This window comes from Rana temporaria, chromosome 4 (genome assembly GCF_905171775.1).
Source record: "Rana temporaria chromosome 4, aRanTem1.1, whole genome shotgun sequence".
NCBI classification, from domain to species: Eukaryota; Metazoa; Chordata; class Amphibia; order Anura; family Ranidae; genus Rana; species Rana temporaria.
In genome coordinates this window covers 21906352-21925105 of record NC_053492.1, presented here as the reverse complement: position 1 = coordinate 21925105, position 18754 = coordinate 21906352, and the positions used below count along the sequence as shown (strand labels likewise).

Sequence of the window (18754 nt, the reverse complement as noted above, 5' to 3'; positions counted from 1 at the left end):
ACAGTGGGAGGCCCGGGTGCGACGTTATGACGTTACGTCCAGGTCCCGGATGTAAACAAAGCCACGATCGTTGCTGTCAGCATGAGATTGGTGAATTTTTCTTTCCCGATCTCATGCTTTCCAGCCTGGAGGAGAGATGTGGGGTCTTATTGACCCTACATATCTCCATAAAGAGGACCTGTCACACACCATTCCTATTACAAGGAATGTTTACATTCCCTGTAATAGGAATAAAAGTGATAAAAACAATTTTTTATGTAAAAGAAAGTGTAAAAATAAAAAAAAAGTAAAATAATAAAAAAAATGTTTTTGTTTTCTCTTTCGTTCATAGACGGACACAGCATCCTTTGACCTTCGGGTTATGTTCTTCCTACCAGGAGATTTTAGGCAGAATTCTTACAGCACTTAAGGTGTTAAAACTTTCCTTCATGCCGCTCCTCCCAGGGGGCGTGGCTCCCCCAGGCATAACCCACACCCTGCTCCAGCAGCTTCAGTTTGTTTCTGCCTAACCGTCAGGAGAGTCAGGCTCTCTCTGGAGTCCTGGACTCTGGAGTTTTTTCTTGCAAATTTTTTTGCATTTTGCGAGTTTTTTCCTCGCTTTTTTATTCTATTTTTATTTTTGAATCCTGCGATTCTTCTATCAACAGCCGACTGGGTGACAGGCTGGGTCCTCGACCCTTGTAGTCCCCCCAGGTTCGGCCTTCGAGCGTGTGCCGGCCCTCAGCTCCGCTTTGGGACGTCCACGACAGGCCCCATTGCTCCAGGGGCGGCCGGGGAACTTCGGTTCTAGGGCACACATATGACCGGTCTCTATGGCCTTGTCACAGTGTGTCTGGCTGACAGCCATGCCGTTCGCGGACGTTGGTTCTGTCTGGGATACCTCCAGCCGGGTAGTCGCAGGGCAGGTAAGTAGTGGCCCCTTACTCAGGTAAGTGGTCTGGCTGGAATGTTTTCCCTTGGGAGGTCGACTGAGGGTTTTCCCCTGCTTTCCTCTCTCCCTTATTCCTCTCCCTCCTTCCCCCTTTGGGTGACAGCTGTGCAGGGGTTTTTTTTTCCCTGGGGCTCATATTTTTTTCACTCGGGTATGGCTGGGGCTGTTCTGTGTCACTGCAGGGGACTGTGGTGGACATTCTGGGCATTTTTGTGTGTGCTGTGTGCTGTTTTGGTGTACTGTCATTTTTGGGTACACTGTCTTTTTAAAACTGCGCAACGGCGGCCATTTTGCCGGAGCCGCGCTTGTATTATTCAGCGGCCATTTTCTTGTGGCCGGCGCCGTTTTCAGCACTAGTTCGGCCTCTAGTGGCCGTTTCGGCGGGGAAAAAAGACCGCGAATCATCTGAGGGGACAGACGCAGCGCTGCAGCTTCTCCTCAGCACACACTTGTCCTTCACAGACCGCGCTGTACCAGGGGGGTGGTGAGTCTCAGGGGGCCCCAGACTGTGCTCTAGCGGCCGGGAGGTGACCTGTGGGGGACTTTTTTCCTGCCATTGGCAGTGGGGGTGACACGGCAGCTGCAATATGGAGCCTGAATCAGGCCCCTCATTCCTCACAATGCCGGAATTAACCCTTAGCGCCCCTCCCCCTGCCACATCTGTTGAATCGGTGTCGGCTGTCCTGGAGTCTTTTCTCACCAGGTTTGAAGCTGCCAGTGCTCGGTTGGGGGGTAAAAAGCGCCCCCCCCCCCAGAGGCTGTTTCTGGGGATATCTCTGACGCAGAATCTGATAACGCTGTTGCTGCTTCTGGTTCTGTCATGTCTGAGGATGCGGGCTTAACCCACATGGACAGCGAGGATGACTCTGCTGCGGAGTCTGCTGACAAGGAATTTGTTGGAGCTCTTATTACTGCGGTACGTGAGACTCTTCATTTAGAGGATGTGGCGGAGACACCAGCGGTGTCAGTCCCTTTTGGATTCCGCAAACCACCGCGTACCGCTAAGGTATTCCCCTGTGTTCCTTATTTGGACAATTTGTTGTATAAGGAATGGGATACACCGCAAAAGGCTTTTACTGTTCCTAAAAGCTTTGCTACCCGTTACCCCCTGGAGGAGGACTTTTTAAAAAAGTGGGTCACTCCTCCGTCGGTGGACCCTCCTGTGTCCAGACTGAGCAAGGCTACTACGTTGCCTGTGGAGGGGGCTCCTGCTTTCAAGGACCCCGCTGATAGGAGAGTGGAGGCCGTGGCCCGCTCCCTGTTCTCGGTGGTGGGTTCGGCGGTAAGGCCGGCTCTGGCCGGCGCCCTGGTTGCTCAGACGCTAACTGAAAGGGCGAAGCTCCTGCTGCAGGATCTGGAGGTCCAGGGTGCTTCCGAGTCCTCTAGGGACCTGGCTGAGCAGTTGATTCAGGGTCAGAAGTTTCTCTGTGAGGCGGCTATGGATTCGATTCCTTTGCTTTCCAGGGCTTCTGTCTACGCAGTGGTTCTGCGCCGCCTTATATGGCTGAAGTGCTGGTCAGCTGACCAGTCCTCGAAAAAGGCCTTGGTGGATTTGCCCTTTAAGGGCGGACGGCTCTTTGGGGCATCCCTGGATGACATCATTAAGGATGCCACTGGAGGTAAGAGCACCTTGCTCCCTCAGTCGGGGAAGGGTAAGGAACCTCGCCGCAAGCAAGGTCCTACTTTTACTACCCCTAAGCGGTTTTTTCGTGCGCCCAGCGCGGCTGGAAAAGGTCCGCAAGGGGCAAAAGCCCCTGCTGCCGGGCGTAAGCGCCCCTGGTTTAACAAACCAAACAAGCCTGCGGACAAGCCTGCTTCCGCATGAAGGTCTGCCCCCGCCCGGGTCTCGGGTGGGGGGACGGCTTCACGACTTCGCGGATCGGTGGAACTCTCTTCTGACCGACCGTTGGGTTTGCGAGGTGGTCGCCTCGGGGTACAAGATAGAGTTCCTCTCTTGTCCCCCAAACAGATTTTTTCCATCCAACCTCCAGCTTCCTCAGGATCGGCGACTAGCCCTATCCGGGGCTGTCCAGGATCTTCTGGACAGAGGGGTGGTTGTGCCGGTTCCCTCGCTGGAACGGTTTCGGGGGTTCTACTCCAATCTGTTCGTGGTTCCCAAGAAGGGAGGGGTTCGCCCTGTCCTGGACCTAAAGGCCCTCAACTCCTTTGTCAAGGTGCAGCGATTCAGGATGGAGTCGGTCCGTTCTATCATAGCGGCCCTCCACCAGGGGGACTTCATGGCGTCCTTGGACATCATGGACGCATACCTGCATGTCCCCGTTTGCACAAGCCACCAAAGATATCTGCGTTTTGCGATCGGGGAGGACCACTATCAATTCGTGGCCCTCCCGTTCGGGCTGGCGTCGGCACCACGGGTGTTCACCAAGGTGCTCGCCCCGATCCTGGCCTTGCTAAGGCAGCGAGGGATCGCTATCGTGGGATACCTGGACGACCTTCTCCTGAGAGCTTCTTCAAGCTCAGAGTTAGAGGAGGACGTGTCCATCACGTGTCGGACTCTGCAGGAGTTCGGCTGGCTTCTGAATCTCAAAAAATCAGTGTTGGTTCCATCCCAGAGGCTGGAACACCTGGGGCTGGTTTTGGATTCGGGGGAGGCAAAAGTGTTCCTCCCATCGGAAAAACTGCGGACCCTGCAATCTGCAGTGAGACAGTTGTCGACCCAGAAGTGGTCGTCTCTTCGCTTCTGCATGCGGGTTCTGGGTCTGATGGTGGCCTCCTTCGAGGCGGTTCCGTATGCCCAATTCCACACCAGGGTACTACAGAAGGAGGTTCTGTCACGATGGGACAGGGTCCCATCTTCTCTGGATCGCCAGATTCGGTTGAGCCATCTGGCCAAGTCTTCCCTGGCATGGTGGCTGACGTCTCCGGTGCTTCGGTCCGGGAAGTCTTTTCTTCCGTGCCGCTGGACAGTGGTCACGACGGATGCCAGCCTCTTCGGCTGGGGGGGCGTCTGGGGCACCCAGTCAGCCCAGGGGCGCTGGACTCAGGAGGAGTCCCGCCTGCCGATCAATATCCTGGAGCTCCGAGCGATCAAGCTGTGCCTTGTCAGGTGGTCCCTGGAGCTGCAGGGCCGTCCTGTCAGGATCCAGTCCGACAACGCCACGGCCGTGGCGTACGTCAATCATCAGGGCGGCACAAGGAGCTCGGCCGCGGCGACGGAGGTCGCTCACATACTTCGGTGGGCCGAAAGGTCCGTTCCGGCCCTGTCAGCGGTATACATTCCGGGAGTTCTGAATTGGCAAGCCGACTTCCTAAGTCGCACGACTCTGGATCAAGGGGAGTGGTCTCTCCACCCGGAGGTTTTTCAGATCCTGTGCCAAAAATGGGGCACTCCAGACGTGGACCTTCTGGCGTCCCGTCTCAATCGGAAGGTACCACGGTTTGTGGCCAGGTCAAGGGACCCCTGGGCAGACGCGTCAGACGCGTTAGTGGCTCCCTGGGGTCAATATCACCTGATTTACGCCTTCCCTCCTCTAAGGCTCCTACCCCGCCTGCTGCGCAGGGTGGAAGCCGAAGGGATTCCAACGATCCTGATCGCCCCAGATTGGCCGCGTCGCTCTTGGTACGCGGACCTGGTACGTCTGGTGGCAGACGCCCCCTGGCGCCTGCCTCTGAGGGAAGATCTCCTGTCTCAGGGCCCGATCTTCCATCCTGCTTTACGGTCACTGGCTTTAACGGCGTGGCTGTTGAGAACCAGGTACTGAAGGACCGGGGCCTGTCGGGTCCGGTAATCTCTACCATGATGCGTGCACGGAAGTCCACTTCTCGAAAAATTTATCATCGTACATGGAAAGCATACATCTCTATGTGTGAGGAGATGAAGTGGCACCCCCGTACTTACGTGGTGTCCCGGATCCTGCTGTTCCTACAGCGGGGAGTGGACCAGGCTCTTGCCTTGAGCACGATCAAGAGTCAGATTTCTGCTCTGGCTGTTTATTTTCAGCGTCCCGTGGCAGCGCACTCTTTGGTTCGCACGTTTGTGCAGGGGGTCCGGCATGTGGCCCCCCCGGTGCGCCCTCCGCTACCTTCTTGGGACTTGAACTTGGTCCTCTCGGCGCTTCAGCGTGCCCCCTTTGAGGACATTCGGGAGATCCCCTTGCTGACTTTGTCGCAGAAGGTGGTCTTTCTGGTAGCTATTACCTCTATCAGACGAGTGTCTGAACTGGCGGCCTTGTCTTGCAAGGCCCCCTACTTGGTCATCCATCAGGATAAGGCGGTGCTGCGCCCGCGACCTTCTTTTCTTCCGAAGGTCGTTTCGGCCTTTCACATTAACGAGGACATTGTTGTTCCATCATTATGTCCTCAGCCGAAGAACCCGAAGGAAGCCGTTTTACATTCTCTAGATGTGGTTCGGGCCCTTCGAGTTTACTTGTCGGCGACAGCTCCGTTCCGGAAGTCGGACTCGCTGTTCGTGTCTGTGTCCGGTCCCAGTAAGGGCCTGGCAGTCTCGTCGGCCACCATTTCCAGGTGGATCCGACAGGTTGTGCTTCAGGCCTACGCCCTGAAGGGGCGGGCGCCTCCCTTTCGGGTCACGGCGCATTCGACCAGGGCGATTGGAGCCTCCTGGGCTTTCCGACACCAAGCCTCTGTGTTACAGGTGTGTAAGGCTGCGACCTGGTCGTCGGTCCACACTTTCTCAAAGTTTTATAAGGTGGATGTGAGTGCATCTTCTGATGCCTCATTCGGCCGCAGGGTGTTACAGGCGGCAGTTTAAGGTTGGAGTTCCTCCGTTGAGTAACTCCGGTTTTGTTTGGGGTGTAACCTGTTGTTTGCTGTGTTATTTTTCCCACCCCTCGTTTTTTGACACTGCTTGGGGACGTCCCGAAGGTCAAAGGATGCTGTGTCCGTCTATGAACGAAAGAGAAAAAAGGATTTTTGTACTCACCGTAAAATCCATTTCTCTGAGTTCATAGACGGACACAGCACCCACCCCTCCTTGGTTTGTACTGCTTGTTACGAACTGAAGCTGCTGGAGCAGGGTGTGGGTTATGCCTGGGGGAGCCACGCCCCCTGGGAGGAGCGGCATGAAGGAAAGTTTTAACACCTTAAGTGCTGTAAGAATTCTGCCTAAAATCTCCTGGTAGGAAGAACATAACCCGAAGGTCAAAGGATGCTGTGTCCGTCTATGAACTCAGAGAAATGGATTTTACGGTGAGTACAAAAATCCTTTTTTTTTTTAAACGCCCCTGTCCCCAGTAGCAAACACACACACGTAAGTCCCACACACATATGTAAATGCCGTTCAAACCACACATGTGCAGTATCACCGCGTGCATTAGGCCCCATACTCACGAGCAAACATGTCTGCTGAAACTGGCCCGCAGGCCAGTTTCAGCAGACATGTTTGGTCGTGTGTGGGCGCGAGCGGGCCGAATTCCAGCAAACATTTGCCCGCCGGGCCTTTTCCCAGCAGACAAATATTCCTGGACTTGTTTTAAAACAGTCCGCTGGAATTCTGCCCGCTCGGACATGTACGGTCGTCAGTACAGACCTACCGTACATGTCCAGGCGCCCGCCGTCCCTCGCATGCGTCGAATGACTTCGACGCATGCGTGGAAGCATTTTAAAGGCGGGCCGCCCACGTCGCCGCGTCATTGTCGCGGCGACACCTTCGTCATCGACGCGGCGACACCGCGGACACGCCCCGCGTATTGTTTACGCGCGGACTTCTGTACGATGGTGTGTACAACCATCGTACAGAAGCCCTCTGGCAGACATGTATGGTGAAAACGGTCCGACGGACCGCTTTCACCATACATGTTTGGTCGTGAGTACCCGGCCTTAGAGTGCGAGCAACAATTCTAGCACTAGCTCTCCTCTGTAACTCTAAACTGGTAACCTGTAAAAAAAAATTAAAGCGTCGCCTATGGAGATGTTTAAGTACCAAAGTTCGGCGCCATTTTATGAGTGTGCGCAATTTTTTTTTTACAGAAAGAAGTGTGCGCAATTTTAAAATGTGACATGTTGGGTATCTATTTACTCGCCATAACATCATCTTTCACATTGTACAAAAAAATTGGGCTAACTTTACTGTTTCGTTATTTTTTAATTCATGAAATTGTTTTTTTTTTCCTCAAAAAAGCCGTTTGAAAAATTGTCGCGCAAATACCGTGCAAGATAAAAAGTTGCAATGACCGCCATTTTATTTCCTAGGGTGCCTGCTAAAAAACATATATAATATTTGGGGGTTCTGAGTAATTTTCTAGCAAAAAAATTATGATTTTTACATGTAGAAGAATTGGCCTGGTATGGAAGTAGTTAACCTTACTATTGTCCTTCACTGGAAACACCTGAACCCTATCATCTGGAGGTCATCTGTTGGCCACATAGGTAGGTGTGATGGTCAGGTTTTCACAAACCTTAGCCCATATTATGTCATTAACGTGAAGTAAAAAAAACACAGGGCTAGATTCAAGTAGCCCGCCGTAAGTTTGTGCGGGCGTAGCACATGTTATTTACGCTACGCCGCGGCAACTTACACGGGCAAGTGCAGTATTCACAAATCACTTGCTCCGTAAGTTGCGGCGGCATAGCGTAAATGGGGCCAGCGTAAGCGCGCCTAATTCAAATGAGTATGAGGGGGCGTGTTTTATGTAAATGGGTGGTGACCCGACGTGATTGACGTTTTTCCTGAACGACGCATGCGCCGTCCGTGGAATTTCCCAGTGTGCATTGCTCCAAAGTACTCCGCAAGGACGTCATTGGTTTCGACGTGAACGTAAATTACGTCCAGCCCTATTCGCGAACGACTTACGCGAACGACGTAAAAAATTAAAAATTCGACGCCGGAACGACGTCCATACTTAACATTGCGTACGCCTCATAATAGCAGGAGCAACCTTACGCCGAAAAAGCCTAACGCAAACGACGTAAAAAAATAGCGCCGGGCTACGTAAATTTGTGAATAGGCGTATCTAGGTCATTTGCATATTCTACGCCGAAAACGACGGAAGCGCCACCTAGCTATCAGCGTAAATATGCACCCTAAGATACGATGGCGTGAGAGACTTACGCCAGTCGGATCTTAGGCAAATGTCGGCGTATCTTGCTTTCTGAATACAGAAAGAAGATACGCCGGCGCAGCTTTGAATTTATGCGGCGTATCTATAGCCCTAGGTGTACCATTGTTCAGCTTTCTTTAAAACCAACCTTTATGGTGTTGTTGAATCCATTTTGATTGGGGTCTGGAGTGACGCCGGATGCAGCCATGTAGGTGCTACCAATAGTCTTGATCTTGGTGATACATCGAAACTGTGGCTCATCCAACAGCTAGAAACAAAGAGATTTCGAAAAATGATCGGCTTTCACAAGGAATCAATATTACTGCACAAATGGATTTTCCTGCAACTGGAAAAGGAGATCGTACCGCATCAAAATCTGAGATGATCTCATTGAGGAACCTCAGACACTCGATACCGCCATTGTTGATGCTCTCCTCGGTGTAAAAGTCAGAGAAGTTTGGGATGGAAGCAAACATTACCCCGATCTCATCGTACGACTGGCTGTACAACTCCTGGAAGATATGCAGTGAAAATTCGATCAATTGAGTCCCTGTGTTTACAAAGAAGGCGTTTTAAAAATTGACAAAGAATTTGGAGAAAGTGGTGTAGGGGGAGCAAACTTTATTTTTTTTATAATTGACCATTTATATTGAATTTTAGAGTTTTCAATACAAAAATATAAAACACAGTTGAGTGAAGAAAAAGAGGGGGGTAGTAGAAACAAACATCTCCGGTAAGGGCAAAATGGTCTCAATACAACAATTCAAACTCAATGGGGCAGATCCACAAAGATCTGCACCGGCGCAGCGTATCTAAGATACGCTTAAATGTTGGCGTTTTTTTAGAACCCGAAAAATTATGTGAAGCCCGCACACCATCATTTTAAATTAAATTTTTTAAATTCAGCAAGAATTTACAACGGCGTATCTATTGATACGCCGCGTAAATTCAAAGCTGCGCCGGCGTATCTTCTTTCTGTATTCAGAAAGCAAGATACGCCAAAATTAGGCTAAGATCCGACTGGCGTAAGTCTCTTACGCCGTCGTATCTTAGTTGCATATTTACCCTGGCCGCTAGGTGGCGCATCCAACGATTTCAGCGTAGAATATGCAAATGAGCTGGATACGCCGATTCAGAAACATTCGTGCGCCCGGCGGATTTTTTTATGTCGTTTGCGTAAGGCTTTTTACGGCGTAACGTTACTCCTGCTATATGAGGCATAGCCAATGTTAAGTGTGGACGTCGTTCCCGTGTCGAATTTTGAAAATGTTACGCCGTTTGCGTAAGTCGTTCGCGAATAGGGCTTTGCGTAAATTACGTTCACGTCGAAAGCATTGACTATTTGCGACGTGATTAGGAGCATGCGCACTGGGATACGTTCACGGCCGGCGCATGCGCCATTCGTGAGAAACGTCATTTATGTGGGGTCATGTTTTATTTACATAAAACACGCCCACCTCTTGACAATTTGAATTCGGTGCGCTTACGCCGGCAGATTTACGCTACGCCGCCGCAACTTACGGAGCAAGTGCTTTGTGAATACTGCACTTGCCTCTCTAAATTGTGGCGGCGTAGCGTAAATAACATACGCTACGCCCGCACAAACTTACGTCCTACGTGAATCTAGCCGTTGTTTTTTTAATGCCGAAAAATGATCGTGTATACGCGGCATTAGACTTAGCTCATTGAAAATAGATAACAAAATACTGCAGATATATGTGCCCAGCTCAAATTTCATGAATCGGGTTTACATCCACTTTAACACTTAACGACCGCCCACTGTATATATACGTCCTATTTTTAAAGCTGAATATCTCGGTAACGGCAGCAGCTGCTGCCAGAACCGGGATATCCACCTTTACAGTGGGCGGCCGTGTAAACGATAACGGCGCTCTCCGCGGCGGATTCGCCGCGAGATCGCCGTTATCGGTGGCGGGAGAGGGCCGCCGCTTTTCCGCGCCCTCCGCCGCTTGAGATCGGATGTTGCCACCTGGAGAGTGAGGACTTGAGTGAGGGCAAGATGGCCCCCACCCGTCCTCATAGCTCTGCTGGGCGGAAGTGACGTCAAAACGTCAGTCCCGCCCAGCCTCTTAAAGAGACAATTTTTTTGTTGTCATTTTTTTAAATGACAAATTTTCCTTTTTTTTTTTTTTTCTTGCATTGAAGCCTAAATATGAGATCTGAGGTCTTTTTGACCCCAGATCTCATATTTTAGAGGACCTGTCATGCTTTTTTCTATTACAAGGGATGTTTACATTCCTTGTAATAGGAATAAAAGTGATCATTTTTATTTTTATTTTATTTCAGTGTAAAAAATAATAAAATTAATAAAAAAAAATAAGAAAACCAAAAAAAAATGTTTAAAGTGCCCCATCCCGACGAGCTCGCGCGCAGAAGCGAACGCATACGCGAGTAGCGCCGACATATGAAAACGGTATTCAAACCACACAAGTGAGGTATCGCCGCGATCGTTAGAGCGAGAGCAATAATTATAGCCCTAGAGCTACTCTGTAGCTCAAAAAATGCAACCTATAGAATTTTTTAAACGTCGCCTATCACGATTTTTAAGGGTAAAAGTTTGACGCCATGCCACGAGAGGGCGCAATTTTAAAGCGTGACATGTTGGGTATCATTTTACTCGGCGTAACATTATCTTTCACAATATATAAAAAAATTGGGCCAAATTTATTGCTGTCTTATTTTTTAATTCAAAAAAGTGAATTTTTTCCAAAAAAAGTGCGCTTGTAAGAGCGCTGCGCAAATATGGTGTGACAAAAAGTATTGCGATGACCGCCATTTTATTCTCTAGGGTGTTAGAAAAAAATATATATATAATTTTTGGGGGTTTTAAGTAATTTTCTAGCAAAAAAAACTGTTTTAGTCTTGTAAATCCCGAATCTGAAAAACAGGCTCGGGGCTTAAGTGGTTAAGGGTTTTTTAATCTTGACCTTTATTAAAGTTTGTTAAAATGTTATCCTTACACTTTTGTTTCTCATCATTATTTGTACAGCACTGTTGCCCCCCAATTCCATATACTATGAAAGGAAGGAGGCAGAATCATATGTTCCAACTTATAAAAGAAGGTGCAGTACAACAAGGCCTACTGCTACACTTCCGGCGCCAGGAAGCGAATTGATCTTTCAACCAAAGTGATAGTGAGGTGGTGACACACTATCTATATGTGTAGACACAATACCAATAATGTATGGTGTTGTTTCTAAAAGCAGCTATTTAAAATAAATGGTGACCCATCTATAAAGTGTATACTAAAAAGTTATCAAATAAAAGTGAACTATTGTTCAAAGTGATAAAACAGCGCTATAAACAGATATACTCTGTTCAGATGGATATCCTGAATAAGTGATGGTGAGAGAGGTGATCGATCAATGGTATATAAGCACCTTATACCAAACAAAATTTAATTTGTGAATGCACCAAAAATGTGGATAAGTCGCCCAAAAAGGAGGAAATAGGCTTACCACAGCAAATCTAAGTGAGATTTGCTAACAAACCATCTGTGTATCCAGGTACTGTGCGGGTTAAACCAACTCAGGCGGGGGTACATAGGAGGCAAAGAAACACAAAAATCGTGGCTACAGTTAGAGGCTACACGGAAGTCGAAAGTGCGTTCCACCGCGCTTCACCTTTTGTCCAACACAGCAGGAGAACGAGACCAGCTGATCTACAGTACTCGCGCGGCTCCCGGGGACAGAATCTGATTGGTGAAACCATTTCAATATATGCATACCTTTTTTTACAATATTGTACAGGCATTAATCAAAAGGTTTTTTCCATACTTAGGAGGGGTCATTGTTTAGTCACATTACACTATGATTTTTGTGTTTCTTTGCCTCCTATGTACCCCCGCCTGAGTTGGTTTAACCCGCACAGTACCTGGATACACAGATGGTTTGTTAGCAAATCTCACTTAGATTTGCTGTGGTAAGCCTATTTCCTCCTTTTTGGGCGACTTATCCACATTTTTGGTGCATTCACAAATTAAATTTTGTTTGGTATAAGGTGCTTATATACCATTGATCGATCACCTCTCTCACCATCACTTATTCAGGATATCCATCTGAACAGAGTATATCTGTTTATAGCGCTGTTTTATCACTTTGAACAATAGTTCACTTTTATTTGATAACTTTTTAGTATATGTTCCAACTTACCTGAAAAACGGGGCATTTAAAATCGCTACAGAGCAACAGGGAGCGAAGGAAAGCAAGTATAAGTAGCAGAAGTGGCGCCCTGTATAGGCAAAGTACACTTGTGTTCTCTGGGACCTCAATATACCGTATCTGCTGCAGATGATCATCTGAAAAGCTATAGCTATGATCGGGGGGCCCTTAGAGAACTATAAATTTGCACCCAAAATGTAAAAACATTTCTATGTTGGGAAGTGGTCTTCTTTAACCACTTCCCGCCCGGCCTATAGCCGATTTACGTCCGGGAAGTGGTTATGAAATCCTGACAGGACGTTCCAGAACGTCCTGCAGGATTTCATGCCGCGCGCGCCCGTGGGGGTGCGCAGCGCGGCGATCGGTGATGTGGGGTGTCAGTCTGACACCCTGCATCTCCGATCTCGGTAAAGAGCCTCCGGCGGAGACTCTTTACCACGTGATCAGCCGTGTCCAATGACGGCTGATCACGATGTAAACAGGAAGAGCCGTTGATGGCTCTTCCTCACTCGCGTCTGACAGACGCGAGTAGAGGAGAACCGATCGGCGGCTCTCCTGACAGGGGGGGTTCGCGCTGATTGTTTATCAGCGCAGCCCCCCCTCGGATCGCCACACTAGACCACCAGGGTGGGCAAAAAAAAAAAAAAACCTGAAAAAAAAAAAAAAAGTCTAAATAAAAAATAAAAAAAGCATTCAAAAAAAGATGCCAATCAGTGCCCACAAATGGGCACTGACTGGCAACCTGGCAAAATCAGTGCTGCCCCACAGTGTCCATCAGTGCCACCCCAGTGTCCATCAGTGCCACCCCACAGTGTCCATCAGTGCCACCCCACAGTGCCCATCCATGCCCAGTGCCCACCTATCAGTGCCCATCTGTGCCACCCATAAGTATCCATCAGTGCCACCCATAAGTGCCGCCCATGAGTGCCCATCTGTGCCGCCTATGAGTGCCCAGTGCCGCCTATGTGTGCCCATAAGTGTCGCATACCAGCGCCGCCAATCAGTGCCACCTCATCTGTGCCTGTCAGTACTACCTCATCGATGTCCATCAGTGCCATCTCATCGGTGCCCATTAGTGCCGCCATATCAGTGCCCGTAATTGAAAGAGAAAACTTATTTACAAAAAAATTAACAGAAAAAAATAAAAACGTATTTTTTTTTCCAAATTTTCAGTCTTTTTTTAGTTGTTGCACAACAAAAAAAATCGCAGAGGTGATCAAATACCACCAAAAGAAAGCTCTATTTGTGGGGAAAAAAGGACGCCAATTTTGTTTGGGTACAGCGTAGCATGACCGCGCAATTGCCATTCAAAGTGCGACAGTGCTGAAAGCTGAAAATTGGCTTGGGCGGGAAGCTGCGTAAGTGCCTGGTATGGAAGTGGTTAAAGTGTGACTGTGTTTCTCTGTATACTACCACCTTGGAAATTGGGTTGTTCCTGCCTATATGGGGTATTCCCACTAATGAAAGATGGAAGCCCTCTGAAAGTCTGTATCACATAACTGGGACCTCCAAGCTCAAGGTGTCATCATTGGAGAATTATACTAGTAGCTACAGAGGAAAGAGTACAGATGGGTTCTATTTAACTTTCTTCGTATGCGGCCTTCTCTCACCTCATCCCTCTTCTTGGAGCCCAGGAAGTGTCGGGCCACGTGTTCGGGCAGCATGTTAGTGACTAGAGCCTCGTTCCAGCGCCTCATATCGTACACCTTCTCCTTCTGCTCATGGACGTCGATCTTCCACAGGAACAATGTCCTGGCCAACTTCTCAACCTATAGGAGTCAAGTACAACTTTCAACTTCAAGTGAACCTGAATTCAAAAAGTGAAGATTTTCTATATTATAGGGAACATCCAGAAATTGTAATTGTGCCTAAGTAATACCCTGAAAACCTACCTTTTGTCTTTTATTCCTCCTAAAAAAAATAGCAAGGCACATCCCTATTCTGTAGCCCTGTGGTTGTATATCTGCAGTATGAGATCATCTAAGGCAGTGGTCTTCAAACTACGGCCCTCCAGTTGTTCAGGAACTACAATTCCTATCATGCCTAGTCATGTCTGTGATTGTCAGTGTGTTACAATGCCTCATGGGATGTGTAGTTCTACAACAGCTGGAGGGCCGTAGTTTGAGGATCCCTGATCTAAGGCAGTGGTCTTCTGTGGCCCTTTGCTTGCCTTTTTTCATCAATTTTGACACTCTTCCCCTCTCTGACATCAACAATGTGGTATTATTCTCCCCATTGACAGCAATGTTAGAGTATAAATTCTTCCTCTGACAATAAAAGATGGGGCACTATTCCTTCTACTGACACCCACAATGGGGCACTATTCATCCCACTGACACCAATGATGGGGCAACAATCGTCCCGCTGACACCAACAATGGGGCACTATCCCTTTCACTGACACCAATGATGGGGGCACTATTCCTCACACTGACACCAACAAGGAGGCACTATCCCTCCCAATGACACCAATGATGGGGGGGCTATTCCTCCCACTAATATCAATGATTGGGAACTATTACTTCCACTGACACCAACAGTGGGGCTCTATTCCTCTCACTGACACCAACAATGAGGCACTAGCCCTCTCACTAACACCAATGATGGGGGCACTATTCCTGCCACTGACACCAACAATGAGGCACTATCCCTCCCGCTGACACCAATGATGGGGGAACTATTCCTCCCACTAATACCAATGATTGGGAACTATTACTCCCACTGATACCAATGATTGGGAACTATTTCTCCACCTAATCACAGGGGTGCTAAGTAATTACTCCCACTGACCACCAACCCTGAGGCATTATCTATTCCTAGTGTCCACAGTCTGGCCCCCCTAAAGTCTGAAAAACAGTAAATTGGCCCTTTGTTTAGAAAGTTTGGAGACCCCCAATCTAAGGCATCTGACTGGTAGCCTCGTCAGATTTGATGGTGTCACTTCTGCGCTGATCACTGTTCTCCTTGCTGGAGAGAAAGCTGTATGCGAAGGCCTGCAGTGAAAAACATTTCCCTGCTTCTGCTTTATTCATTCTGTGGGTATCATTACCCCAACAGTCATCAGGAAGGTATCTTTGACAAGATTAAGCTAAGCCCTGCCTCTACCAAGATGTCTGCCTTCATAGAGACACAAGGCATGGTAAATCAGTAAATGGGAAAATATCAGCGTTGAGGAGCCTGTAAGCAATACTGATCACTAGTCTTTTGCTCTCCGCTTACTTTTTTGGGACAAAGCTTCCACAGTACAAGTCCTCTTTTTACATGCAGCCTGTAAGTTGGAACCATAACTGGGCTTCCATGGTAAATGTTGGAGGTCACCATACAAAAATGCACTTACGTGGCGGGCAAAGTAGTAGAAGCTAAACATCATGATGAAAATCATTGCTGTCATGGAATATTTGGAAGGAACGAGGTTCGCTCTGTGCAAAGAGACCAAAAAACGATTTCAATATAAAAATTCCATAAACGACATTGTTCGGTAAGCAGAGGACCTTAACAGAAAGTAACCTTGCTAGATAGACGCAAGCAAAACCTTGTGGAGCATGTCATTGCTTTGATGTTATCCCTAATCTGGACCCTACCAAAAAAAGCTAACACTTAGGCCCCGTACACACGTCCGAGGAACTCGACGTGCCAAACACATCGAGTTCCTCATCGAGTTCAGTGTTGAAGCCGCCGAGGATCTCAGCGGGCCGACTTTCCTCATTGAACAACGAGGAAATAGAGAACATGTTCTCTATTTGGCCCGACGAGTTCCTCTTCGGCTTCCTCGCTGAAAAGTGTACACACGACCAAGTTTCTCGGCAGAATCTAGCTCCGATCGAGTTTCTGGCTGAATTCTGCCGAGAAACTCGGTCGTGTGTACGGGGCCTTACGGTAAACCCTTACACCTTAGTCTAATATTAAACATCAACTCAACCCTTTAATCTAACATTTAACCTCAACCTTACCCCTTCCTTTGACGCTTATCCTCAACCTAACCCCTTCAGCTAACACTTAATCGCAACCAACCCTTGATCTAACATTTACCTCAATCTAAGTTCTTCATCTAACACTTAATTTCAACATAGCTGCTGCATCTATTTATTAACAAATTAGTTGGATGAATTCGCATTCGCCCAGCTGTAATTTATTTTTGTCTATTAGGTTTCTTTCCAATGGTGGTCAGCTCCATCTAGTGGTCATAATGTGCTGTTTTACTGATTGAGGAATTTCAGGAAAATACTGCATTATGGCCACTAGATGAAACTAACAATCATAGGAAATAAAACTAATAGACAAAATAAGAAGAAAACTTGATAAGGCTTTGTGACATTTATCCAGCAAAATTTTTATAAATAGACCCCTTAATTTCAACATAACGGGCCAGATTCACAAAAGAGATACGACGGCGTATCTCCTGATACGCCGTCGTATGTCTGTTTTAGGGTCTTCATAACTATGCGACTGATTCATAGAATCAGTTACGCATAGTTTGCCCTAAGATCCGACAGGTGTAATTGAATTACACTGTCGGATCTTAGGATGCAATACCTCTGCCGCCGCTGGGGGGAGGTTTGCGTCGTAAACCAGCGTTGGGTATTTGTACTTACGGCGATCCACGACGGATTTTCGCGTTCGTTACGTCGTTGGTAGTCTAGTTTCCCGTCGCAAAGTTAGTTGTCGTTTTAGGTGCCCTAACTTTACACAGCCCACGTATGGGCTGTTTAAAGTATGGCCGTCGTTCCCGCGTCGAAATTTTATTTTTTTTTGTTCTTGCGTAAGACGTCCGGGAATACGAAAGTACGCTACGCACGTCGCCGCTCAAAAAAATGACGTCACTTCGCGCAAAGCACGGCGGGAATTTCAAAACGGAGCATGCGCAGTAGGTCTGGCACGGGAGTGCGCCTAATTTAAATGGCACACGCCCCTTTGAATTACACGGGCTTACGCCGGAGGCCGCCGGCGTACGTTTTCTCCCAAGTGCTTTGAGAATCAGGCACTTGCGATGAAAACTTGCGGCGGTTATAATGTATCTACGATACGTTACGCCGCCGAGATTCTACGTGAATCTGGCCCAACAACTTCGTCCAGCACTTAACCTCAACATAATCCCTTCATCTCATACTTAACTCAACCTAAGCCCTTCATCCGATTGGTTATCCTCAGCATAATGCCTTCATCTAACCTTTAAACTCAACCCCTCATCTAGCTAACCTAAGCCTTTCATCTAACACTTATGCGAAATGTCAGCTTATTCTCCTCATCAAACCCTAAATCCAACCTGACCCCTTTATCAAATCCCATAACCTCAATATCACCCCTCCAGCTAACCCTAAACCCCAACCTAACCCTTCCCTCTGTCCCTAAATCTCAACCTTCCTCTGACACATTACCCTTACCAACCCTCTGATCTAATCTAATCTAATTTAAACCTCAATTTATTCTCTTCATCAAATCTCAATCTAACCCCAAAACCTAGCCTTAATTCTTAATCTCACCCCTTTGTCTAACCCTAAACCCCAACCAAACCAATTCAACTATTCCTAAACCTCATCCCAACCAAATCCACTAACACATCACCCTTAACCTAATCCTCTGATCTAATGTTAAACCTCTACCTTTTCTCTTCATCAAACCCAAAACCTCAATCTAACCCCAAAACCTAACCTTAAGTCTTATTCTCACTCCTTCGTCTAAATCTAAACCCCAACCAAACCCCTTCATGTATTCGTAAACCTTAACCTAACCCAATCCTCGCTAAAACACATCACCCTTAGCCTAACCCTTTGATCTATTACTAAAACTCTACCTATTCTCTTCATCAAACCCAAAACCTCAATCTAACCCCAAAACCTAACCTTAAATCTTATTCTCACTCCTTCGTCTAACTCTAAACCCCAACCAAACCCCTTCATGCATTCGTAAACCTTAACCTAACCCTATCCTCGCTAAAACACATCACCCTTAGCCTAACCCTTTGATCTATTACTAAAACTCGACCTATTCTCTTTATCAAACCCCAAACTTCAACCTAACCCCAAAACCTAACCCTAAATCTCAATCTCATACCTTCATCTCTTGCTAACCTCCAACCTCTTGCACCCTATACATTTTTGGACCCTATGTTCTAGACCTGATATTTCCTACCAACATTTCCTTTTCCTTATTTGACAAAAATGCATTGAAGTTATTGTACCCATAACTTCTATACTTAATACATACATATCAATGGTATACGCCTCAGCTACTGCTTAGACATCCATTTTGTGCTCTCAGCATACCACCTGAGGCACAATGCTTTAGTAAAGAATAATATATTGACATTAGGTATCTTGATACTTGAGCTTTTGTTCACATTATAAAACGATGATGCTGTACGACTAGTTCAGTCTAGTTCAGAATATTGCGACATTCCGTAATATTGTTTAATGTCCTATACTGTACATGACACGAGTGTTTTAGAAATAAAGACTTTACAAAAAAAACCTAGTCTAACCATTTCAAAACATCCAAGTAGATACCAAGCACAAAATCTGCGCTTGAAAGTGGGCCAAAGGAACACGGTTGGTTAAATTCTCATCCTGGCCTTTCACCTAACACTAATGCCGCGTACACACGATCGGAAATTCCGACAAGAAAAGT

The 18754-nt window shown here is 47.5% G+C and overlaps 1 protein-coding gene across 1 annotated transcript in view; it reads right to left on the bottom strand.

The window, feature by feature from the left end:
• Positions 1 to 18754, bottom strand: part of ADCY3 (adenylate cyclase 3) — a 218121-nt gene that overhangs the window by 28009 nt on the left and 171358 nt on the right. Inside the window, exons 15-18 of the mRNA XM_040348113.1 lie at positions 15468 to 15549; positions 13742 to 13900; positions 8316 to 8462; positions 8099 to 8218 (exon numbers count right to left, since the gene is read on the bottom strand). Of these exons, the coding sequence (XP_040204047.1) occupies positions 8099 to 8218; positions 8316 to 8462; positions 13742 to 13900; positions 15468 to 15549 (508 nt within the window). The remainder of the gene's footprint in view (positions 1 to 8098; positions 8219 to 8315; positions 8463 to 13741; positions 13901 to 15467; positions 15550 to 18754) is intronic.